A 22673-nucleotide genomic window follows, 5' to 3' on the forward strand; every position below is an offset into this window, starting at 1 on the left:
TTGAGATGAACAGATAAAAACATTTAATTGACTGGTTTTATCTTCAGGAGGGTGCGTCATGTGATTACCCCCCCCCCCCCCCCACCACCAGTCCCACTCCCATCCACCTCATTCAACATCACACCGAGCGTCCATGTTGCTACAGGCACCGTGTTAAAACAATACTGGACTGGACGCAACGTCGCTGGTCCGGGAATACTATGTCAAGGCCGCGGGGGCTGCAGAAGAGGACCTCCATCTTGTTGAAAGGAAAAAGCGTGCACTTTAAATAAAGTCCTTGATCCAATAAATTATCACACAAGACAAAAAGAAGGTCCTCAAAATAGCTTGGTGGGGAAAAAGGCCGAGGCCAAGCCACCAACTCGTCACGATCAAAGTCCTGGAGCGAGACCAGATGAACGTTCAGAGGCCATCATCTGACTCGTAACCGTGACATCATCCACTCAAGACCCTGACACAAGCTGGAGGAGAGAACAACAAAACAAAGAGGTGACTTAAATTTCAGTTATTTTAAGATTAGATGGCCTGAAAGTGGACAATCTAAGCAGATAATGGACGTTTTGCAATAAAAATCTTTTAGGAGTTTGGCAGTCGTGTTGATCAAATTTCCCTCTGCCAAAAATAAAAAGGCTGAATTTTAACAAAAATTCCCAAAAATAGAAAAATAAATTTCAAAAGGCAAATTTAACACAAAGGTGACATCTTTCGCAGACTTTTTGGTCTTGAGTTCTGGAGACTTTTTTGTGGGTCTCATCATCATAGCCGTGTCAGCCAAATCTCATGTTGCGAAGTGAACCAGGCTTAAGATTTTTCAAATGATTCTAAGGACCACTGGTAATGGCCACGTCAGATACAAATGCCAGAATACCTGTGTCTTGACTTTTTTGTGGGTCAACTCATGGAAGACATGTCTACCAAATTCCATGTTGCTAAGTGAAACTGGCCATTTTGTGTCGGAAATGTCTTTTAAATGGTCTTATCCTTCAGTGCAAAGACGCTTGACTTGAATCACATGTGGTTTGTTCGCATGTTGTCATTTTGCATGTATTAGCATGTGAGTCACCCTTCTCCGGTGAGGGCACAGCAGGCCTGGATGTGCCATTGGTGGTCTTTGACCGCTGTGAGCTGCAGGCTGTGCGAGATATCGGCCACCGACATGCAGCCCTTCACATCCTGCTTGTTGGCAAACACCAGGAGTCCCGCCTTCCTCAGGTCCTACACCACACACGTGATTATTAATCTTGATACATATTATAACACGCATCCCTGTGTGTGGCGTCTCCTACTTCATGCGCCAGCATTCTGTAGAGCTCCTCTTTGGTCACTGAGATTCTTTCCCGGTCAGTGCTGTCGACCACCACGATCACAAACTACAACACAAACATTAGCCCTTGACTAAGTCCTCAATGATGCATATCAAAAATTCTAATGTTTGGGATGGATAGAGATAGAATCATTTCAGTAGCAAGGCGTTTGTGATGAAAACAGTGGTAGGGTGTGAAAGATTGCTGAAGGCTTTGAATCGGGGAAAAACAATGGTGGCCAAATGTGTTTCTGGTATTTTAACCCTCTTTACATGCAAACCATTATCAACAGCAAACAGTTACCATTTCAGTAGTGAATCACCATGACAAGAATAGTGTGAAAATGTGCTGCATGCTTTGAATAGGGGAAATAGCACCATCTGGTGGACATTTATAAATTCTGCAGTGAGTAATTTGATGAGGAAAAAAATCCGTAATGTATCTCCAGGAGGGAAAGTCACATTAAATGGATCTCTTAGTGTTTACTTATATCCCAATAGCGTGTCATCTCAGTTTTCTTTCCAACTCATATGATTTTGTATGCCTAAATATCTCACGACATGAAGGAATGGAGGCGGTCTCTCACCTTCTGATATATATAAATACATAAATAAGAAATAAAGATGTGTTACCTCCGTGTTAGTGTAATAGGTATTCCACGAGGACCTCAGTGACTCCTGCCCGCCGATGTCCCACATGAGGAAGTGCGTGTTTTTCACCACGATCTCCTCTACATTGCTACCAATGGTAGGCGACGTATGCACCACCTCGTTCATGGAACTATGACCAAAAAAATAAAATAAACATATAAATAAGTTGCAAGCAGCTATAAACAGGCCCATGCACCCCATCTTCATGTAAAATCCGCAGAATATTAACCTGATGAGATGCCCGATATGGCTGTGCTTTAAACAAAAATGTCACTTGAATTTTTTTGTACACTCTAGAATTTGCCTAAAAATGGCTGCTTCAAAACAAAACGTACACCTTAGGATTCAATTTCAGGCATTCACTCACAATGGTGAAAATACAGGTACTGTACTCACAACTGGTAAAGAATGGTGGTCTTGCCCGCGTTGTCTAGACCGACAATGATGACTTTGTGCTCTGGAAGACAAGAGACGACACTGATTACAGGCTTCGTGGAAAATGCTGACTCATGTTCAGATTCTTCGGTCATCATTTCTGCATCATATATTTTGACAGTACTGTATTTAAATAAATAATTTTTAATTTAATTTGTGCGGCTTTAGCATGAGACTATTTTGCGTTTTTTCCTCTTAAAAGAATTTATCAACACACACAAAAAGACAACTTTTCCATCATAATACACACGTGATAAGATACCGACTTCATTCTCACAACATTGCATTTTCTTCTCATGATTTTAAAAATGTACAAAAATCACTCATTTTCTCCCACAATATTTTTCATGTAACTCTTGCAAACTTACAACTGCTTCTCTCAAATAAAATAATGATAATGTTCCTTAGAACAGTTTGATATTTTCATGTGTTTTTTCCCCTCATTAAATACAAAAATTACAAAAACGACTCCCATTCTTATACTCATGCTTCGATGTAACTCTCCGTAGTCCAACTTTTTCTTTCCAAATCTGAAATCCGAATAAAATTAAACACTTGGTAACGAATGATAATCATTCAGCTTTTACGATCTCGTTCATGAGTCAACATTCCTCCAAGTCAGCCAAATTATAATCAATAACCTGTGGGGAGACACTCTATTAGGTACACCCACCAATGATATCCAATAGGAAAATTGTGCCTTAAGTTACATTGTACCCCAATAGACAGTGTGCCTAATAAAGTGTCCATTCTCGATTGCATTCCTTAAGTGTGTGTGTGTGTGTGTGTATATGTTAGCTCAGGCCTGTTAGCATCGCGTCGTTTTGCTCTCGCCTCGTCTTTAAACGCCGTAATGCTTCTTACCTTGGTGGTTAAAAATCCTCCATAACTTGGTGAAAAGTATTCCCATGGTTGGTAAAGCTGAACCGCCTCGCCAAACTCGGAACTTCCCAAACGAGCTAGCAAGCTAGCCTAGATGCTAATTAGCACGACAGGGTTATCAACGCGTTTGAACGCAAGCGCCATGGCCGATTTAACGCCATACAGGATGCAGAGAAGCCGCCCCCGCACCTGTGCCAGTCACCCTGGGGGGGATTAAGAGGGAAAGTGGAGGAATTTGCCGGAAAGGGAGCGGGGTTGCGTTGCTAACACGGCGGCTATCTTACTACCGCAAATGTCAGCTGAGAGGAGAGCGGCTGCCTCGATGGCAGTCAATGCGCATGCGCAGTGGCACGAGTCCGCTACATTGTTCGCGGGTGATGACTTGTCAATCATTTTGGGGAATGCAAATGTAAATGAGAATTATAAAACGAAACTAAATATGTCAAATACAGCATTCGCCACCATACCACATGTTTTTTGTTATATACGGCTGGTCACAGACACTCCACAAATAGCTAGCATCCACCTTCATACTGTATGTCCGTAGTATATTGCCTTCTAGTGGCTAAGGCGTAGACACCAGAAGGAGCCACACAATGTCCATTAAATGAAAACATGAAACATGCACAAACTGCTTCATTCTTTACATTGTATTTAATTATACTGTTACTGCATGTTTTTAAAAAGTACAATACTTTTGACTTCTATTTTTTTCTACTAAAATACATTCTTATATATTTTCGGGGAGTTACAACAGATTATAGGCATTTCCATTTCAATGGGGAAAGTTGATTTGACATACAAGTGATTTAAGTCAAGGTACATGAATATTAAATGTCTCCAACTTAGTACGAGGCCAACTGAGTATAATATGTGTATTTCCATGTAAAAATACTCCAAGGACATCACCTTGATGTGCTTGTTGATTAAAAAGAAAGAAAAAAAACCCACATGTTGTGTTTCATTGCTAACAAAATAAATCGTATCTCTAGAACGACATATCATCATTACGATCATGACACAGTCTACCATTTGCTTCCTGAAGATGTTTTCAGGGCCTGCGGTGAGGCTGATAAGTATCCTGGTAGGGTTCTTGGAGGTAGGGGTCCTCCTCCACCACATGCGACTGGTCGCGGCTGTGCTGGGACCCTGACGACAACCGGTGGCGACCTGTCCTGGCTCGCTCGTTCTGCAGGTTTTGCTCGGCCGGCATCAGGCTGCGACGCTCCACGGGTGATGCGTTTGGGTTGTTGTTGTGCTTACGTTGGGCCTGTTTTTGGGAAAACAACGATAGATTAGAATCTTTCGCATCTTATGACTTTCATTTTTAATTTTTTTTTTTTGTCTCGCATTTCCAACTTCAATCCTTTACTGGTCGACTTGCGACTTGTCGCTGAGCTTGAACGACGACCTGTATGACGGCGGGATACGGTGAGAGCGCGGTGGAGCTCAAGTTGCGTCCTGGCGTGGTGTTGAGCGAAGGGGCGTGCGTGGCTCGCCAGTACGCTTCCAGGTAGTCGGCCAGGTGCTCGCAGGCGTCCTCCAGCTGGTTCTCGTCTAGGATGATGTCAAACATCTCCTGTCGAGGGGGCCAACGGACAAGCACAAGTGACGGAAAACCGATGTAAAAAAAAAAAAAAATGATGGTGAAAAACTGTGGCTACTTACTGAAGGACACTGGGAAAGTTTTTCAGCCGCCACCAGCTGCACGTTCAAATGTTTGCTTTGAGATTTGCCGCGAGACTTGATGAGACGCTGGAGGACCTGAAGGTATCAAAACCACAATCTGCATCCGTTAGCCTCTTTAGCTCGGACCCCTCTTTCATCCGCCGCCGCTCACCTTAGGCGAGGACACTTTGACGTGGACCAGAATGGGCGCCAATGAGGTCTTGACGAGCTGCGCCGGGTGGTTGACGGTGTCGGCGTCCAGCACCACCAGCTGCAGTGAGCGCGCCAGCTCGAAGATGCGCTCGATCTCGCTCTGCACCTCAGCTACGCCGGAATCAAAGACACCGTATAAATACCAAGCGCCTCTACCACCGAGCTATTCCGCCCCACGCACAAAAAATAAACACTCGGGCCTCCACATACAAGACACGTGCGCATCATTGAGTGAGGGCGTTACCGATGCTGGAGCGGGTGTTGGACCTCTCAATGATGGCGCGCTTACTGGGGTTGTTTAGTACTGACCTCTTGGCCAAGGATATGTCGGCCATTACCCGGGTGATGGAGACCCTGCCAACGCAAGACGCCGCCGGTCACATGAAACCTGGATCGCGTGAACTCGAAAGACGCACGTGTGTGTGTGCACGAGGGACTCACCTGCCGTCAAACCTGTGCTTCAGGAAGTCGAACAGCGCCTTCTGCATCATGTCGGTCACCTGCAGAGACGGAAGGTGTTGCTGTGTGTGTGTGTGTGTGTGTGTGTGTTTGTATGGCTATACTTGTGAGGACCACTGTGATTATAAGACCAACGTAGTGAGGACATTTTTGACAAGTGAGGACATTTAGGCCAGTCCTCACAAGTTTTTCATTCTAAAGGCCTCTAGAGGGTTTATATAGGCATCTCTCAAAGTTTCAGAGAGGTCCTCACAAATATACCAAAAATGATTTTTTGTGTGTATTTTCATTTAAATTCAATACACACACTTTTTACTCACTACCGCCACCTATTGATTTCTGAAATATTTTTGTTCCAACAAAACTGAAACTATAGATAACAGTCTCATGGGCTTATTAGAAAGTAAAACAATGATGTATTTTTTATTATATCTAATATTTGTCTAAGTTTAACTTTTTTAACAAACATCTTGTTCTGAAATAGAACTTGTTATGCAAACCTAAGTCTGGAATATGGCCTCAGACCCACCCGAAATTACACCTTAAATCAAACCACTAAATAAAAAAACCTAAAATAATTTAGTGAAGTACACACTTATTCCATTTGTGACATATTGAGGTTTTAGTTGTCATTTCATAGCTCCACATTTGTAATTTGAAGTGCACATTTCTAACATTAAGCAAAGCTCTCTGTGAGTATTTTTACTGAGTAATGTTTTATATTCTATTGTATACTACTGATGGAACTATTATTTACTATTATATTTAGGGCATCAGTCTCATCTTTTCCATAAGGACACAAGGACAGAGGTGGCAGAATAAATGTGCACTCAATTGTATTAGTGTTACTTTTGAAAAATATGACATGTAAAAAAAAGAGTCCTTGATTAAGAGTAAATATGTACGTAGTGGGGCAGCCCGGTAGTCCAGTGGTTAGCACGTCGGCTTCACAGTGCAGAGGTACCGGGTTCGATTCCAGCTCCAGCCTCCCTGTGTGGAGTTTGCATGTTCTCCCGGGCGTGGGTTTTCTCCGGGTGCTCCGGTTCCCTCCCACATTCCAAAAACATGCGTAGCAGGCTGATTGAACACTCTAAATTGTCCCTAGGTGTGAGTGTGAGTGCGAATGGTTGAACGTTTCTGTGTGCCCTGCGATTGGCTGGCAACCGATTCAGGGTGTCCCCCGCCTACTGCCCGAAGACAGCTGGGATAGGCTCCAGCACCCCCGCGACCCTAGTGAGGATCAAGCGGCTCGAAAGATGAATGAATGAATGAATGAATGTACGTAGTGAAAGAATCACAAGTACTGAGTAATTGGTGAGGAACTTCTTATTTATATTTTCAAACTACGACATTAAATAGAAATAGGAAAGTGCAATTAAATTAAAAAAGTTAAAGCTGTAAGCATATTTACGGCCTCAGGCATGTCGGAGTTCTCATTGTAACATACATTCAGTCATTTTCCGATCCGTTTTATCCTCACAAGGGTCACGGGGGGTGCTGGAGCCTATCCCAGCCGTCTTCGGTCAGTAGGCAGGGGACACCCTGAACCGGTTGCCAGCCAATCGCAGGGCACACACAGACAAACAACCATCCGCGCTCACACTCACCACCAAGGGACAATTTGGATTGTTCAATTAGCCTGCCATGCATGTTTTTGGAATGTGGGATCTGGAGAGAACCCACACAGACCTGGGGAGAACATGCAAACTTCACACAGGGTGGCCGGAGCTGAAATTGAACCTGGTACCTCTGCACTGTGAGGTCAACACACGGACCACTAGTTCACCAGGCCGCTCCCCAGAAAATCCATCCATCCATCCATCATCTACCGCTTATCCGGGGCCGGGTCGCGGGGGCAACAGCTTTAGCAGGGAAGCCCAGACTTCTCTCTCCCTAGCTACTTCTTCCAGCTCTCTCCGGGGGATCCCGAGTCGTTCCCAGGCAAGCTGGGTGACATAGTCTCTCCAGCGTGTCCTGGGTCTTCCTCTGGGTCTCCTCCCGGTGGGACATGACCGGAACACCTCACCGGTGAGGCGCTCAAGAGGCATCCGAATCAGATGCCCAAGCCACCTCATCTGGCTCCTCTCGATGTGGAGGAGAAGCGGCTCGACTCTGAACCCCTCCCGGATGACTGAGCTTCTCACCTTATCTCTAAGGGAGAGCCCGGACACCCTCCGGAGAAAACTCATTTCGGCCGCTTGTATCCGGGATCTCGTTCTTTCGGTCACGACCCATAGCTCGTGACCATAGGTGAGGGTTGGGACGTAGATCGACCGGTAAATTGAGAGCTTCGCCCTTTGGCTCAGCTCCTTCTTCACCACGACAGACCGATACAACGTCCGCATCACAGCAGACGCTGCACCGATCCGCCTGTCGATCTCCCGCTCCCTCCTACCCCCACTCGTGAACAAGACCCCAAGATACTTGAACTCCTCCACTTGGGGTAAGATCTCTTCCCCGACCCGGAGGGGGCACTCCACCCTTTTCCGACTGAGGACCATGGTTTCAGATTTGGAGGTGCTGATTCTCATCCCAACCGCTTCACACTCGGCTGCGAAATGCTCCAGTGAGAGTTGGAGAGCCCCGTTTGAAGGAGCCAACAGCACCACATCATCTGCAAAAAGCAGGGATGCAATACTGAGGCCCCCAAAACGGACCCCCTCAACGCTTCGGCTGCGCCTAGAAATTCTGTCCATAAAGGTTATGAACAGAATCAGCGACAAACAGCAGCCTTGGCGGAGTCCTACCCCCACTGGAAACGATTCCGACTTACTGCTGGCAATGCGAACCAAACTCTGACATCGGTGGTATAGTGACCGAACAGCCCGTATCAGGGGGTTCGGTACCCCATACCCACGAAGCACCCCCCACAGAACTCCCCGAGGGACACGGTCAAACGCCTTCTCCAAGTCCACAAAACACATGTAGACTGGTTGGGCGAATTCCCACATACCCTCAAGGACCCTGCTAAGGGTGTAGAGCTGGTCCACTGTTCCACGGCCGGGACGAAAACCACACTGCTCCTCCTCAATTGGCAGCTCGACTTCCTGACGGACCCTCCTCTCCAGCACCCCTGAATAGACCTTACCAGGGAGGTTGAGGAGTGTGATCCCTCTGTAGTTGGAACACACCCTCCGGTCCCCCTTTTTAAAAAGAGGGACTACCACCCCGGTCTGCCAATCCAGAGGCACTCTCCCTGTTGACCACGCGATGTTGCAGAGGCGTGTCAACCAGGACAGCCCCACAACATCCAGAGCCTTGAGGAACTCCGGGCGGATCTCATCCACCCCTGGGGCCCTACCACCGAGGAGCTTTTTAACCACATCGGTGACTTCAACCACAGAGATAGGAGAGCCCACCTCAGAGTCCCCAGGCTCTGCTTCCTCCAAGGAAGGCGTGTTGGTGGAGTTGAGGAGGTCTTCGAAGTACTCTGCCCACCGGTTCACAACGTCCCGAGTCGAAGTCAGCAGCGCCCCATCCCAGCTGTACACAGTGTTAGTGGTGCACTGCTTCCCCCTCCTGAGACGTCGGATGGTTGACCAGAATTTCCTCGAAGCCGTCCGGAAGTCGGCTTCCATGGCCTCGCCGAACTCTTCCCACGCTCGGGTTTTTGCCTCGGCGACCACCGAAGCCGCGGTCCGCTTGGCCAGTCGATACCCGTCAGCTGCCTCTGGGGTCCCACAGGCCATAAAGGCTCGATAGGACTCCTTCTTCAGCTTGACGGCATCCCTTACTGCTGGTGTCCACCAGCGAGTACGGGGGTTGCCGCCACGACAGGCACCAACCACCTTACGGCCACAACTCAGATTGGCCGCCTCAACAATAGAGGCACGGAACATGGGACTCGGACTCAATGTCCCCCGTCTCCCCCGGAACATGGGAAAAGCTCTGTCGGAGGTGGGAGTTGAAACTCCTTCTGACAGGGGATTCCGCCAGACGCTCCCAACAAACCCTCACTATACGTTTGGGTCTGCCAGCACGGACCGGCATCTTCCCCCACCATCGGAGCCTACTCACCACCAGGTGGTGATCAGTTGACAGCTCCGCCCCTCTCTTCACCCGAGTGTCCAGAACATGCGGCCGCAAATCCGATGATACAACTACAAAGTCGATCATCGAACTGCGGCCTAGGGTGTCCTGGTGCCAAGTGCACATATGGACACCCTTATGCTTTAACAAGGTGTTCGTTATGGACAATCCGTGACGAGCACAGAAGTCCAATAACAAAACACCACTCGGGTTCTGATCGGGGGGGCCGTTCCTCCCAATCACGCCCCTCCAGGTACCACTGTCATTCCCCACGTGAGCATTGAAGTCCCCCAGCAGAACAAGGGAGTCCCCAGCAGGAGTACTCTCCAGCACACCCTCCAAGGACTCCAAAAAGGGTGGGTATGCTGAGCTGCTGTTTGGTGCATATGCACAAACAACAGTCAGGACCCGTCCACCCACCCGAAGGCGGAGGGAGGCAACCCTCTTGTCTACCGGTGTGAACCCCAATGTACAGGCACTGAGGCGGGGGGCAATGAGTATGCCCACACCTGCTCTGCGCCTCTCACCGTGAGCAACTCCAGAGTGGAAGAGAGTCCAACCCCTCTCGAGAGAACTGGCACCAGAACCCAGGCTGTGTGTGGAGGCAAGTCCGACTATATCCAGTCGGAAATTCTCTGCCTCACACACCAGCTCGGGCTCCTTCCCTGCCAGAGAGGTGACATTCCATGTCCCAAGAGCTAGCTTCTGCAGCCGAGGATCGGACCGCCAGGGTCCCCGCCTTTGGCTGCCGCCCAGCTCACATTGCACCCGACCCATTTGGCCCCTCTCATGGGTGGTGAGCCCATGGGAAGGGGGACCCACGTTGCCTCTTCGGGCTGTGCCCGGCCGGCCCCCATGGGTGTAGGCCCGGCCACCAGGCGCCTGCCAACGAGCCCCACCTCCAGGCCTGGCTCCAGAAGGGGGCCCCGGTGACCCGCGTCCGGGCAAGGGAAACCTAGATCCATTTATTGTATTCATCATTGGGGTCTTTGAGCCGTGCTTTGTCTGGCCCCTCACCTAGAACCTGTTTGCCATGGGTGACCCTGCCAGGGGCATAAAGCCCCAGACAACTTAGCTTCTAGGATCATTGGGACACACAAACCCCTCCACCACGGTAAGGTGACGACTCACGGAGGGCCCCAGAAAATCCAATTCATTTTATTCTGCTTTGGACATTGAAACTGGAAAATATGACTTGCATTCAATAAGTAAAGAATTCCAATTCCAAGAAACCAAGAAACGATTAAATTCCATATTAGAGTTTGGAATTATGTTGCTTTAAAAACAATTGTAAATTTTTAAGTCAGTTTAAATATACTGTGTGTGCGGTTGTGTTTGTGAACATATATATAATTTTATTTGCTGTAATTATTTTAGAAGTATGTGACATTGGTGATCCTCGTTACTCAAATACTGTATGTAGATGTTGCTCAAAATTTATCATGCTCTCCTTCACATCAGACCTCAAAGTTCACAAAGGCTGTGGGAACTTTGATAATTGACTTAATCATTGGCCATGAAGGGGAGCGGCTGTTACCTGCTCCAAAACGAAGTTTTTGCAGCACCCCTCCCCCCAGACATGAGTTTGTTTACATTTCATTTAGCAGAGCTGCGCAGAAGCCAGCCACAACGCTTTGCAAGAAAAAAATGAGTTAGGTACTGTATTGCAGAAGTGTCCCCAGCATATCCAATTTATTTCATTCAGCTTTGGACATTGAAACTGGAAAATATGACTTGCATTCAATAAGTAAATAATTGTTTCATCTAAATTCCATATTAGAGTTTGGAATTATGTTGCTTTAAAAACAATTGTAAAATTGTAAGTCAGTTTAAATATACTGTGTGTGCGCGGAGTATGTGACATTGGTGAGCCTAGTTACTCAAATACTGTATGTAGATGTTGCTCAAAATTTATCATGCTCGCCTTCACAGCAGACCTCAAAGTTCAAAAAGGCTATGGCAATTTTGATAATTGACTTAGTCATTGGCCATGAAGAGGAGCGGCTCTTACCTGCTCCAAAACGAAGTTTTTGCAGCACCCCTCCCCCCAGACATGAGTTTGTTTACATTTCATTTAGCAGAGCTGCGCAGAAGCCAGCCACAACGCTTTGCAAGAAAAAAATGAGTTAGGTACTGTATTGCAGAAGTGTCCCCAGCATATCCAATTTATTTCATTCAGCTTTGGACATTGAAACTGGAAAATATGACTTGCATTCAATAAGTAACAACAGTAAGTATTCTTTAGTAAGAAATCATGTTTGCGTTGCTCAATCAGTCTTGATAACAGAATTTCCTTATGTGGGACATGACTACGGTACACGTCCTTTATGAACATGCAAGTGTGTTAACAAAATACATGTGTAAGAACACAAGCAGTAAAATGCAAAAATATATGCCCCAACAACACAAATAACACAAAAACGGCAGTATACAGTACAGGTATATGAACAAAATACATTATAACAAGAGTAGTCACAAAATGAGGGCTCTTTGCTCCAAAATGAGACCTATAACAGCTGGTGGCTTTTCTTTCCAATCACTCACTATCTCGAACTTGACCTCCCCTCGATCACCACCCAAGACAGCGTTGCTCAGCTGATGTTGTGCAACAAATGTCTGAAGGCATCCACGGGACCCTTCAAAGTCCTCCATGCCCATAGCGCGATGGAACTCGCCTTCTCTCTGATTAGCGCTCCAGTTAGCGCAAATTGTTTTCAAATCTCTAAATGACCTTTTCAAATCTCTAAATTACCTCGTGCCACCTTACCTCGCTGACCTCATCTGGTCTGCGGACCAGACATTATTAGAAGGACCAAGAACTAAACTGAGGCTCAGAGGGGATGGAGCCTTTTCTGTTGCTGGTCCCTCTCTCTGGAATGACCTCCCACTGAACATTCGGCAAGCCTCCTCGCTGCCCATCTTCAAAACGCGCCTCAAAACTCACTTGTATTCTTTGGCATTTGACTCACCATGACTTAGATTTGTTCTTGGTTTTGCTGTTCGGTGCTTTCTACCGTATTTATTACAGACTGCTTTACTGTTTGTTGTATATGTTAAATTGCTCCATGTAAAGCACTTTGTATGCAGCGATGGCTGTTTGAAAGTGCTCTATAAATAATGTTGAGTTGAGTTAGCATGATAGCAGGTCAAGCATTCCAGGAAACGTTCATTTACTCTACAGTCCGTCGAGCCACAAGCAACTTGCTTTGAGCATCTAATCGGATGCATTCCATGTTCTCTTCCACAGTCATTACCATTCCTTTGTTTGGATGCAACGATCGACAGGACGTAAATGTAAATGAATGGAATAGAAAGTCGTTCACGATTCCAGTAAACGCATACTAATAGAGAGATTCTGCTGTTTTTGTGCCAAAGAGAGTAAAAAGTGGTGCAGACAGTTATTCCGCGGTATCGAACGGGACTTGCTTGAGTTTGCTCTAATTCGAGCTTCCGTATGGCTTCCAGGTTCCATTTATCGGAACGTTCGTCCGTTGTTATGAATCGATCACTAATGTAATATCCATCCATCCATATTCCACCGCTTATCCAAGGTCGGGTAACAGGGGCAGCAGCTTTAGCAGGGAAGCCCAGACTTCCCTCTCCCCAGCCACTTCTCCTAGCTCTTCCCGGGGATTCTGAAACGTTCCCAGGCCAGCTGAGTGACACAGTCTCTCCAGCGTGTCTTGGGTTGTCCCCGGGGCCTCCTGCCGGTGGGACATGCCCGGAACACCTTTAAAACTCATTTCGGCCGCTTGTATCTGGGATCTCATTCTTTCGGTCACGACTCATTGCTCATGACAGTAGATGAGGGTTGGAACGTAGATCAACCGGTAAATTGAGAGCTTCGCCCTTTGGCTCAGCTCCTTCTTCACCACGACTGACCGATACAAAGCACGCAGAGCAAGCAGCAGCCGCTTCACCGCTGCGCCTGTCGATCTCTCATTCCCTCCTGCCCTCACTTGCAAACAAGACCCCAAAATACTTAAACTCCTCCACTTGGGACAAGATCTCCTCCCAGACCCGGAGAGAGAACTCCACCCTTTTCCGACTGATTTTCATCCCAACCACTTCATACTCAGCTGCGAAACGCTCAAGTGAGAGTTGAAGGGCCCTGCTTGAAAGAGCCAACAGTCCCACATCATCTGCAATAAGCAGAGATGTAATACTGAGGCCACCAAAATGGACCCCCATCAACACTTAAAACTGCGCCTAGAAATTGCCAATGTCCGTAAAGTTTATGAACAGAATCGATGACAAAGGGCAGCCTTGGCGGAGTCCAACCCTCACTGGAAACGATTCTGACTTACTGCCGGTAATGTGAACCAAATTCTGACATCTGTGGTGGAGGGACCAAAGTGCCCGCATCAGGGGATTCGGTACCTCATACTCCTGAAGCAATCATATAATGTAATATCGTACTCAAATGTGTAATGCATAGATTTTTATTCTGGGTGAGGGAATTTTCGTTTGACAGAAGTCCATAGATGGCAATACTTACTGTAATTATGTTTCATTGAACAATTATAATATTTAAGTCTGGTTTAAAAAATATGAACAGGTATATACATTTGTGTTATTACAGTTGCTGAAACATATAGATGTTGCTTGAAATTTATCATGCTCCCCTCAAAACAGACCGCAGAGTAAAATAAAAGTTAAAGGCTGAGCAATTTTAGTTTATCGTTGGCCATGAAGGGGGGAGGGGCTGTTCCCAGCTCCAAACCCTCGCAGTTGCACTGTTTGAACCTAGTTTATTCAGCTCCCCTCCCCCACACTAGTTTGAGCACGTGATCAATTAGGAGCGCGGTTCATACAGCAGCAACAAAGCTTTGCAAGAAGAGTTGAGTGTTGCAGTCGTGTCCCCAGAAAATCTAATTCGTTTTATTCTGCTTTGGACATTGAAACTGTATAATACGAATTGCATCCAATAAGTAAATAATAATGATGTTTCATCACAATTCCATATTAGCATTTGGGAATAATGTTGCTTTCAGAACAATTACAATATTTTAAGTCGTTTTTAAAATATGTGTGTGTGTGTGTATACTGTATATATATACAGTATGTATATACACACACATGTATATATGCTGTGCTCATTTTAGGAGTACATGACATTGGTGTAAACAAGAGTTCATAAAATATGTTGATATTGCTTGACATTTACTATGCCCCACTTCAAAACGGACCTCAGAGGAAAAGTGAAGGAGTTTTGGTTATGAAGGGGCGGGGCTGTTTTCACACCCCAAAACGTCACAGTTACGTTGCAGGAAACGAGTTTCTACAGCTACCCTCCCCCACATCACACTCGCTGACCATCAATTAGGAAACGCGCGCTTTGCTACCTGCACAAAAGGAAGGCGTTGAGAAGAGTGAGCGTACGAGTCAGCATCATCGAGAAAACCCCAGAAAGTGACAAATACTTCAGAATTAAAGCAGGTAAGACACTCAAGTTTTGAATATTTTCTTACAAGTTAGTTATTCTAAGTAATTCGGGCAGGCTCAAAGGTTCGTGTTATATCAGCATTAGAGTGAAACCAACTATATGAATAACTCTACTATGCTGTACCTAAGGAGTTGTCACCAAGATAGAAAGTTTCCTCTCAAACAAACTTTCAATAGGCCGTCAGACACACAATACAGCGCCACAGAATAGGCCGTTGGTGTGGTAAAATGAAGTTTTAACACGCCCCCCCCCCCGCCGCCGTCGTCGTCGCCATTTTAGTTGAGCAGAAAATTAGTTGCAAATGACCCAGCGTCTTTCGCCGCCGCCGCCATCTTAGTTGAGCAGAGAATTAGTTGCAAATGGAACCAGTGTCTTTCCATATACAGAAAGTAACTGCAAAAAGACGATGTAAAATACCAAGCAATTTACAGATAAAGTGGGTTGAACGAAATATTATACTGTGAACCATTATCAACACAAAAGTTAAAATTAAATAATAAATGAATAAAAAACAATAATAAAGGTTAAATGTGTGGATCACCAAAACCTATGCATTTTGGGCTGAAAAACCCCCCACTTATATGAGGAGAGATGCATATTTTCTATGTTTGTTAAGCTTTCTACTATTTTATGGGGACATTTTGATGATTTTTTTTTGTGGCAACATACATTGTCACTGTCATCAACCTTTGCGATTTGTAACCACACTCGCTCATCGTTTATTGATCCCAAATATCCTTATTGGCAAAGCCGAATTAGTGGTGATTGAAACTTTGACTTTTCAAACGTCAAACCAGTTATTGGCCCAGGCTTATAAAAACACACTAGTGATGCATTCTCAGCATGAATCTTAACCTTATCATACTCATATCAACTTAGTGATTAGACGTTAATCGGCAAATTAGTGGATGAATGTTGATGTTGATTTTCTGAAATATCGATTGCTGGTATTGGCAGCCTCCACGATAACCTTAAAATAATGCCAGTATAAGCCTGATACCATTATTTGGTTTCGGCACTTACCTATCTTTGCCAAGCACTGGAAATGAGTGATATAGACATTTTTAAAAATTATAATAAGTCAACTTTTAATTGATTACCCGGTCAGTTTCAAATGCTGTATTTGCCCATATTAAACAAAATAAGTTATTTCTATAAGGTATTTCTGTTTTGCCATGTTAATGTGTTCGATTAATATTTTATCCCACAGAACTATCTTGTCATGTAAGCCTGAATTATCAGTACTATTCTCTAACATCATTAATTGCAATGGTATTTTCTGATCTTTTTTTTTTTTTAAATAACAGATGGACAATCCCACTGAAGATGGTGATTATTCTGACTCAAGTCTTTTTGGATCAGATGAGGAATACAAACCAACTAAGACATCCTCTGAGTCGAGTGATGACGAGGAGATATTCCATCCAAAGGTAGAAAAATTGTTCTTATGATACATCCAGTGAAGACTCTACAAGTCATCAGACATATGAAGCAGAGGAGCACAGTCATGTCTGCAATTCGTAAAGAAGGTAACCCATTAACCTATGTAAAAACAAAAGATGAGCAAAGAAGATCCTTCTTTAACCATAAAAGCATTTACAAAAAGGGAAGGCAAACGAGTTTGGCACAGAAGTCATTATTGCTTCTACTGTGGCCAATCAAATTTAAAGATGGCAAGGCAATTGGAAAGGAAACATAAGGCATCACAAAATAAATTCTGTGGGGGGGTTTGTGAACACATAAAGGAACAAATTACACAATCAACTCTGAGACGGTGCAGTCTCCTACAAAAGGAAAGATGACAGAAGTACAAACGAGCACGAAAGCAACACATTCTACCCGTATGTAATCAACTCTTTTCACGCGTAGCAAGTCTACTCCTGTAGCGTTCACACGTCCCATTTTATATCGGTGCTGCCCCGCATACTAGCATTTACTCCAGAGTAAATGTTTAAACCACCTCCTGAGCAGGGTTACATTTGCTCCGTTTTAAGCTGTTTTCAGGGGCTACACTGGTGTAACTTTGTACGTGGCAACGCTCGACATGGGGGCAGTCGGCTTTTGGGGTGGGGGGGGCAGAACGGATGAATGGACATGTCAAGAGTTTTAATTTCTCCATAATTTGTTCCGGTCAGTTGTCACGCAGTATGAGGAACATATATAAATTATATTTAATCCTTGTGTATTTTTAGCCGTTATAAATCAAATGTTTCTTGGGGGAAATAATGCGGCGTAAATTCACTCTAGCACCTAAAGCACTATGAAATGACATACAACAAAAATTTCTACTGTACAATATTACACGATCGATTACAGCATTGTTTTGGGTATTTTTGTATTTAGATTCATGTTCTTACCATTTCATTTATCAAATGCATTGCCCACACTGGACAATGTAATCTATCAATATAAAAGATGTTTTTCGAAACCCCTGCTATTCGCGTTCAATAGAGACCAGGCTCGTTCACTGGCTGCCACTGGAATGCACTTGAAGGGGGAAGATAATTTATGGATGATAGTTATTTTGAATCAGGAATCAGTATTTTATTTCTGCCAAATATTTGCATTGGTCTAACAAAATGTAATTATGTCGGTTGGTTCACACTGACTAGCATGAAATCATACAACATGTTCTTGTAACATACCTTTCAAATGTTATATGTTGCCCAGTAAATCTTCTCTATTCTTAATGGAAGCACGAACTTGTATTTAATACATAATACAATGATTTGCATGTCATGTTCAACCTCTATTTACCGTATTTTCACGACTATTCGACGCATCGTACTAATGGCCGCAGTCTCATTAATGCGTGACATTTCTGTATTTTACACATACACAGGACGCATCGTACGAATAGCCGCAGTTTTACAGTGGTAAAACATACGCCAGCTTAAACATACGGCATGCATGCGCGCACTCTAACACGTTAGCTTGAAGCATACGGTAGCATGCCAAGACGTACAGATAAGATAAAAACAAGTTTTTAAAAAGGCAACGAAAGCAGAACTGAGTTCGGGTGTATTTTATTTAGCCATCGTACAATGTTCTCACGTTTTCGATCAATCATCACCCAGAAATCCATCAAAGTCCTCATCCTCTGTATCAGAAGCAGAGGACTGCACATCTCAGTTGTCATTGAATGCATCACATGCTAGTGTGAGTTGCTACGCATTGCCGAGCGGAAAGAAGGAGTAGCAACAGCAAAGTCAACATTTCTCTCGTGTGAAGCTTTCCCACATTTGAAAGTAAAGAACAGAGCGAAACATGGTGGCAGCGCGTGTGTGTGTAGAAAGAATTGAACAATTGTGCAAGTACCGTAATCCATCAAAAACGCCGCGTTCCCTCTCGTTGTTGCGTATTGTGGCGTAACTCGCCCAGCGCTGCCTCTCACTCTTTGTAAAGTTGTGTTTGCCATCGATCATTGTTCCCATGCTGTTCGCAACTTTACTTTGAACGCCCGGTTGATGCCAATGTCCAGCGGTTGGAGTTCTTTAGTCAAGCCTCCGGGAATAACGGCAAGCTCAGAGTTCATTTGCTTGACTTGATTTTTCACCGCTGCTGTGAGATGGTCACGCATGCCAAAAGCATAACCGGTGGCTTTAAGTTTTAACTGAGCTTCGTAGGCATGTCTCTTTGTCGAATTTATTTTCAGGGGTTCTTAGAAACCAAAACCGGAGTTGTTTTGCAACAATGCACATTGCCACACGCTATACAAGTGTTGGTACTGGCTTGAGGCGTCCACTTACACGCCCACCCTTCACCATTGGCGGACTAGCTTGTCTGTCCTCTCTCTCCCTCTCTCTCTCTCTCTCTCCCTCTCCATATATGTATATATACACGCCCACCCTTCTCTGATTGGCCGACTTCTTTCACAGTCACTTCCGCCTTTTCTCTATACAAACAGCGTGTTGGCTGTCAGTCAGATTTTGGAACTCAGCGCATATAAAGGACGCTCCGCACCATAAGGCGTCCTGTCCATTTTGGAGACAATTTAAGACTTTTAATGGCGCCTTATAGTCGTGAAAATACGGTAATTGGCTACACTACTATGTTGGAATTGATGGCTGCAACACGTTCCAAACAAGCTGGGACAAGGTTGTTTTGGATGCAGTGCTCTCTGATAGGTCGAAGGTCATGGCCTTTGAATGTTATCTGTTTTTGGCCTTGCCGCTTACATGCACTGATTGGTCCAGATTCTCTGAACCTTTTGATATTATGGACCAAAGATGACGTAATCCCTCAATTCCTTGCAATTATACGTTGTGAAACTCTGTGCTTCAACGATTCAACTTGTGGTGACCATCACCCAATCTTTGCTTGTGAATTCAGGATAGCTACTTTTTGACCCAATCATGGCACCCACCCATTCACAGTTAGCCTGTTCACCGGTGGGATGTGACAAACAGGGGTTTGATGAGCATTTCTCAACATTATTTTTTTTGCTAGCTGTTCCATCTTTTATGGAACGCATTACAGCCATTAAATTCTAAGTTAAATATTATTGGAAAAAATTAAATGTACCAATTTGAACATTGAATGTTGTCTTGTCTTTGTAATGCTTCACTTAAATATAGGTTGGACATGATTTGCAAATCATTGTATTCTGTTTTGATTGATGAGCATAATGTCCCAATTTCACTGGAATTGGGTTACTAAATGAATGCCTTGATAGCATATTTTTGTTCAACACTGATTTAGTAAAATGTGTCACTTTGTTCTCCTTTTCATGTGGTGGTATCGACCTTTAGCCCCAAAAAGGGAAAAGCATCTCTCCAAAAGAGGGAAGACTGAATTGGATGGTAAGCTTTGGATGAGGAACTATACGTCTTTTTTCATAATTTAACCAGTTAAAATGCATGCAACGTATTTGACAATGAGTGTCAAATCAGGGATGTCCCATTTCATTGCAGATTCGAGTCCAGGCGGGGACCCTGGCGGTCCGATCCTTGGCTGCAGAAGCTAGCTCTTGGGACATGGAATGTCACCTCTCTGGCAGGGAAGGAGCCCGAGCTGGTGTGTGAGGCAGAGAATTTCCGACTGGATATAGTCGGACTTGCCTCCACACACAGCCTGGGTTCTGGTACCAGTTCTCTCGAGAGGGGTTGGACTCTCTTCCACTCTGGAGTTGCTCACGGTGAGAGGCGCAGAGCAGGTGTGGGCATACTCATTGCCCCCCGGCTCAGTGCCTGTACATTGGGGTTCACACCGGTAGACGAGAGGGTTGCCTCCCTCCGCCTTCGGGTGGGTGGACGGGTCCTGACTGTTGTTTGTGCATATGCACCAAACAGCAGCTCAGCATACCCACCCTTTTTGGAGTCCTTGGAGGGTGTGCTGGAGAGTACTCCTGCTGGGGACTCCATTGTTCTGCTGGGGGACTTCAATGCTCACGTGGGCAATGACAGTGATACCTGGAGGGGCGTTATTGGGAGGAACGGCCCCCCCGATCAAAACCCGAGTGGTGTTTTGTTATTGGACTTCTGTGCTCGTCACGGATTGTCCATAACGAACACCTTGTTCAAACATAAGGGTTTCCATATGTGCACTTGGCACCAGGACACCCTAGGCCGCAGTTCGATGATCGACTTTGTAGTTGTATCATCGGATTTGCGGCCGCATGTTCTGGACACTCGGGTGAAGAGAGGGGCGGAGCTGTCAACTGATCACCACCTGGTGGTGAGTAGGCTCCGATGGTGGGGGAAGATGCCGGTCCGTCCTGGCAGACCCAAACGTATAGTGAGGGTTTGTTGGGAGCGTCTGGCGGAATCCCCTGTCAGAAGGAGTTTCAACTCCCACCTCCGACAGAGCTTTTCCCATGTTCCGGGGGAGACGGGGGACATTGAGTCCGAGTGGACCATGTTCCGTGCCTCTATTGTTGAGGCGGCCAATCTGAGTTGTGGCCGTAAGGTGGTTGGTGCCTGTCGTGGCGGCAATCCCCGTACTCGCTGGTGGACACCAGCAGTAAGGGATGCCGTCAAGCTGAAGAAGGAGTCCTATCGAGCCTTTATGGCCTGTGGGACCCCAGAGGCAGCTGACGGGTATCGACTGGCCAAGCGGACCGCGGCTTCGGTGGTCGCCGAGGCAAAAACCCGAGCGTGGGAAGAGTTCGGTGAGGCCATGGAAGCGGACTTCCGGACGGCTTCGAGGAAATTCTGGTCCACCATCCAACGTCTCAGGAGGGGAAGCAGTGCACCACTAACACTGTGTACAGTGGGGATGGGGCGCTGCTGACTTCGACTCGGGACGTTGTGAACCGGTGGGCAGAGTACTTCGAAGACCTCAACTCCACCAACACGCCTTCCTTGGAGGAAGCGGAGCCTGGGGACTCTGAGGTGGGCTCTCCTATCTCTGTGGTTGAAGTCACCGATGTGGTTAAAAAGCTCCTTGGTGGCAAGGCCCCAGGGGTGGATGAGGTCCGCCCAGAGTTCCTCAAGGCTCTGGATGTTGTGGGGCTGTCCTGGTTGACACGCCTCTGCAACATCGCGTGGTCAACAGGGAGAGTGCCTCTGGATTGGCAGACCGGGGTGGTAGTCCCTCTTTTTAAAAAGGGGGACCGGAGGGTGTGTTCCAACTACAGAGGGATCACACTCCTCAGCCTCCCTGGTAAGGTCTATTCAGGGGTGCTGGAGAGGAGGGTCCGTCAGGAAGTCGAGCCTCCAATTGAGGAGGAGCAGTGTGGTTTTCGTCCCGGCCGTGGAACAGTGGACCAGCTCTACACCCTTAGCAGGGTCCTTGAGGGTATGTGGGAATTCGCCCAACCAGTCTACATGTGTTTTGTGGACTTGGAGAAGGCGTTTGACCGTGTCCCTCGGGGAGTTCTGTGGGGGGTGCTTCGTGGGTATGGGGTACCGAACCCCCTGATACGGGCTGTTCGGTCACTATACCACCGATGTCAGAGTTTGGTTCGCATTGCCAGCAGTAAGTCGGAATCGTTTCCAGTGGGGGTAGGACTCCGCCAAGGCTGCCCTTTGTCGCCGATTCTGTTCATAAGCTTTATGGACAGAATTTCTAGGCGTAGCCGAAGCGTTGAGGGGGTCAGTTTTGGGGGCCTCAGTATTACATCCCTGCTTTTTGCAGATGATGTGGTGCTGTTGGCTCCTTCAAACGGGGCTCTCCAACTCTCACTGGAGCGTTTCGCAGCCGAGTGTGAAGCGGTTGGGATGGAAATCAGCACCTCCAAATCTGAAACCATGGTCCTCGGTCGGAAAAGGGTGGAGTGCCCCCTCCGGGTCGGGGAGGAGATCTTACCCCAAGTGGAGGAGTTCAAGTATCTTGGGGTCTTGTTCACGAGTGGGGGTAGGAGGGAGCGGGAGATCGACAGGCGGATCGGTGCAGCGTCTGCTGTGATGCGGACGTTGTATCGGTCTGTCGTGGTTAAGAAGGAGCTGAGCCAAAGGGCGAAGCTCTCAATTTACCGGTCGATCTACGTCCCAACCCTCACCTATGGTCACGAGCTATGGGTCGTGACCGAAAGAACGAGATCCCGGATACAAGCGGCTGAAATGAGTTTTCTCCGCAGGGTGTCCGGGCTCTCCCTTAGAGATAAGGTGAGAAGCTCAGTCATCCGGGAGGGGCTCAGAGTCGAGC

The 22673-nt window shown here is 46.2% G+C and overlaps 2 protein-coding genes and 1 long non-coding RNA gene across 6 annotated transcripts in view; 1 reads left to right on the forward strand and 2 right to left on the reverse strand.

The window, feature by feature from the left end:
- On the reverse strand, positions 1–21461 carry arl5a (ADP-ribosylation factor-like 5A). 2 transcript variants are annotated; one of them, XM_052082884.1, is made up of 6 exons: positions 21451–21461; positions 2351–2411; positions 1937–2084; positions 1287–1370; positions 1064–1215; positions 1–461 (listed from the first exon to the last, which is right to left on the reverse strand). In XM_052082884.1, exons 3-6 carry the CDS (start codon positions 2078–2080, stop codon positions 413–415), a joined length of 429 nt encoding a protein of 142 aa, XP_051938844.1. In that variant the 5' UTR covers positions 2081–2084; positions 2351–2411; positions 21451–21461; the 3' UTR covers positions 1–412. The 2 variants fall into 2 exon arrangements, with proteins under 2 accessions (XP_051938844.1, XP_051938843.1); XM_052082883.1 differs by lacking the exon at positions 21451–21461 and adding an exon at positions 3254–3612.
- The window catches only part of cacnb4a (calcium channel, voltage-dependent, beta 4a subunit), a 26647-nt gene continuing 7880 nt past the window's right edge, over positions 3907–22673 (reverse strand). For all 3 annotated transcript variants that reach the window (XM_052082881.1, XM_052082880.1, XM_052082882.1), the window contains 6 exons: positions 5594–5652; positions 5397–5506; positions 5112–5263; positions 4940–5035; positions 4683–4850; positions 3907–4541 (listed from right to left, as the gene is read on the reverse strand). In XM_052082881.1, coding sequence (XP_051938841.1) covers positions 4323–4541; positions 4683–4850; positions 4940–5035; positions 5112–5263; positions 5397–5506; positions 5594–5652 — 804 coding nt within the window. In that variant the 3' untranslated portion in view covers positions 3907–4322. The remainder of the gene's footprint in view (positions 4542–4682; positions 4851–4939; positions 5036–5111; positions 5264–5396; positions 5507–5593; positions 5653–22673) is intronic.
- On the forward strand, positions 13858–21260 carry LOC127612008 (uncharacterized). Its single transcript, XR_007965536.1, has 4 exons — positions 13858–15079; positions 16394–16615; positions 19838–19888; positions 20000–21260. It is a non-coding gene; the product is annotated as an uncharacterized LOC127612008 (long non-coding RNA).

The sequence above is a fragment of the Hippocampus zosterae genome, chromosome 12 (genome assembly GCF_025434085.1).
Source record: "Hippocampus zosterae strain Florida chromosome 12, ASM2543408v3, whole genome shotgun sequence".
Taxonomy (NCBI): domain Eukaryota; kingdom Metazoa; phylum Chordata; class Actinopteri; order Syngnathiformes; family Syngnathidae; genus Hippocampus; species Hippocampus zosterae.

Excerpts from the sequence above, each read along its gene's own strand:
- arl5a (XM_052082883.1), bottom strand. The coding sequence starts at position 3,299 with ATGGGAATACTTTTCACCAAGTTATGGAGGATTTTTAACCACCAAG. Across the intron at positions 2,085-2,350 it reads ACCACCATTCTTTACCAGTT|TTCCATGAACGAGGTGGTGC; the intron begins GTGAGTACAGTA and ends TTTTGGTCATAG. Across the intron at positions 1,371-1,936 it reads CCTATTACACTAACACGGAG|TTTGTGATCGTGGTGGTCGA; the intron begins GTAACACATCTT and ends TTTGTGTTGTAG.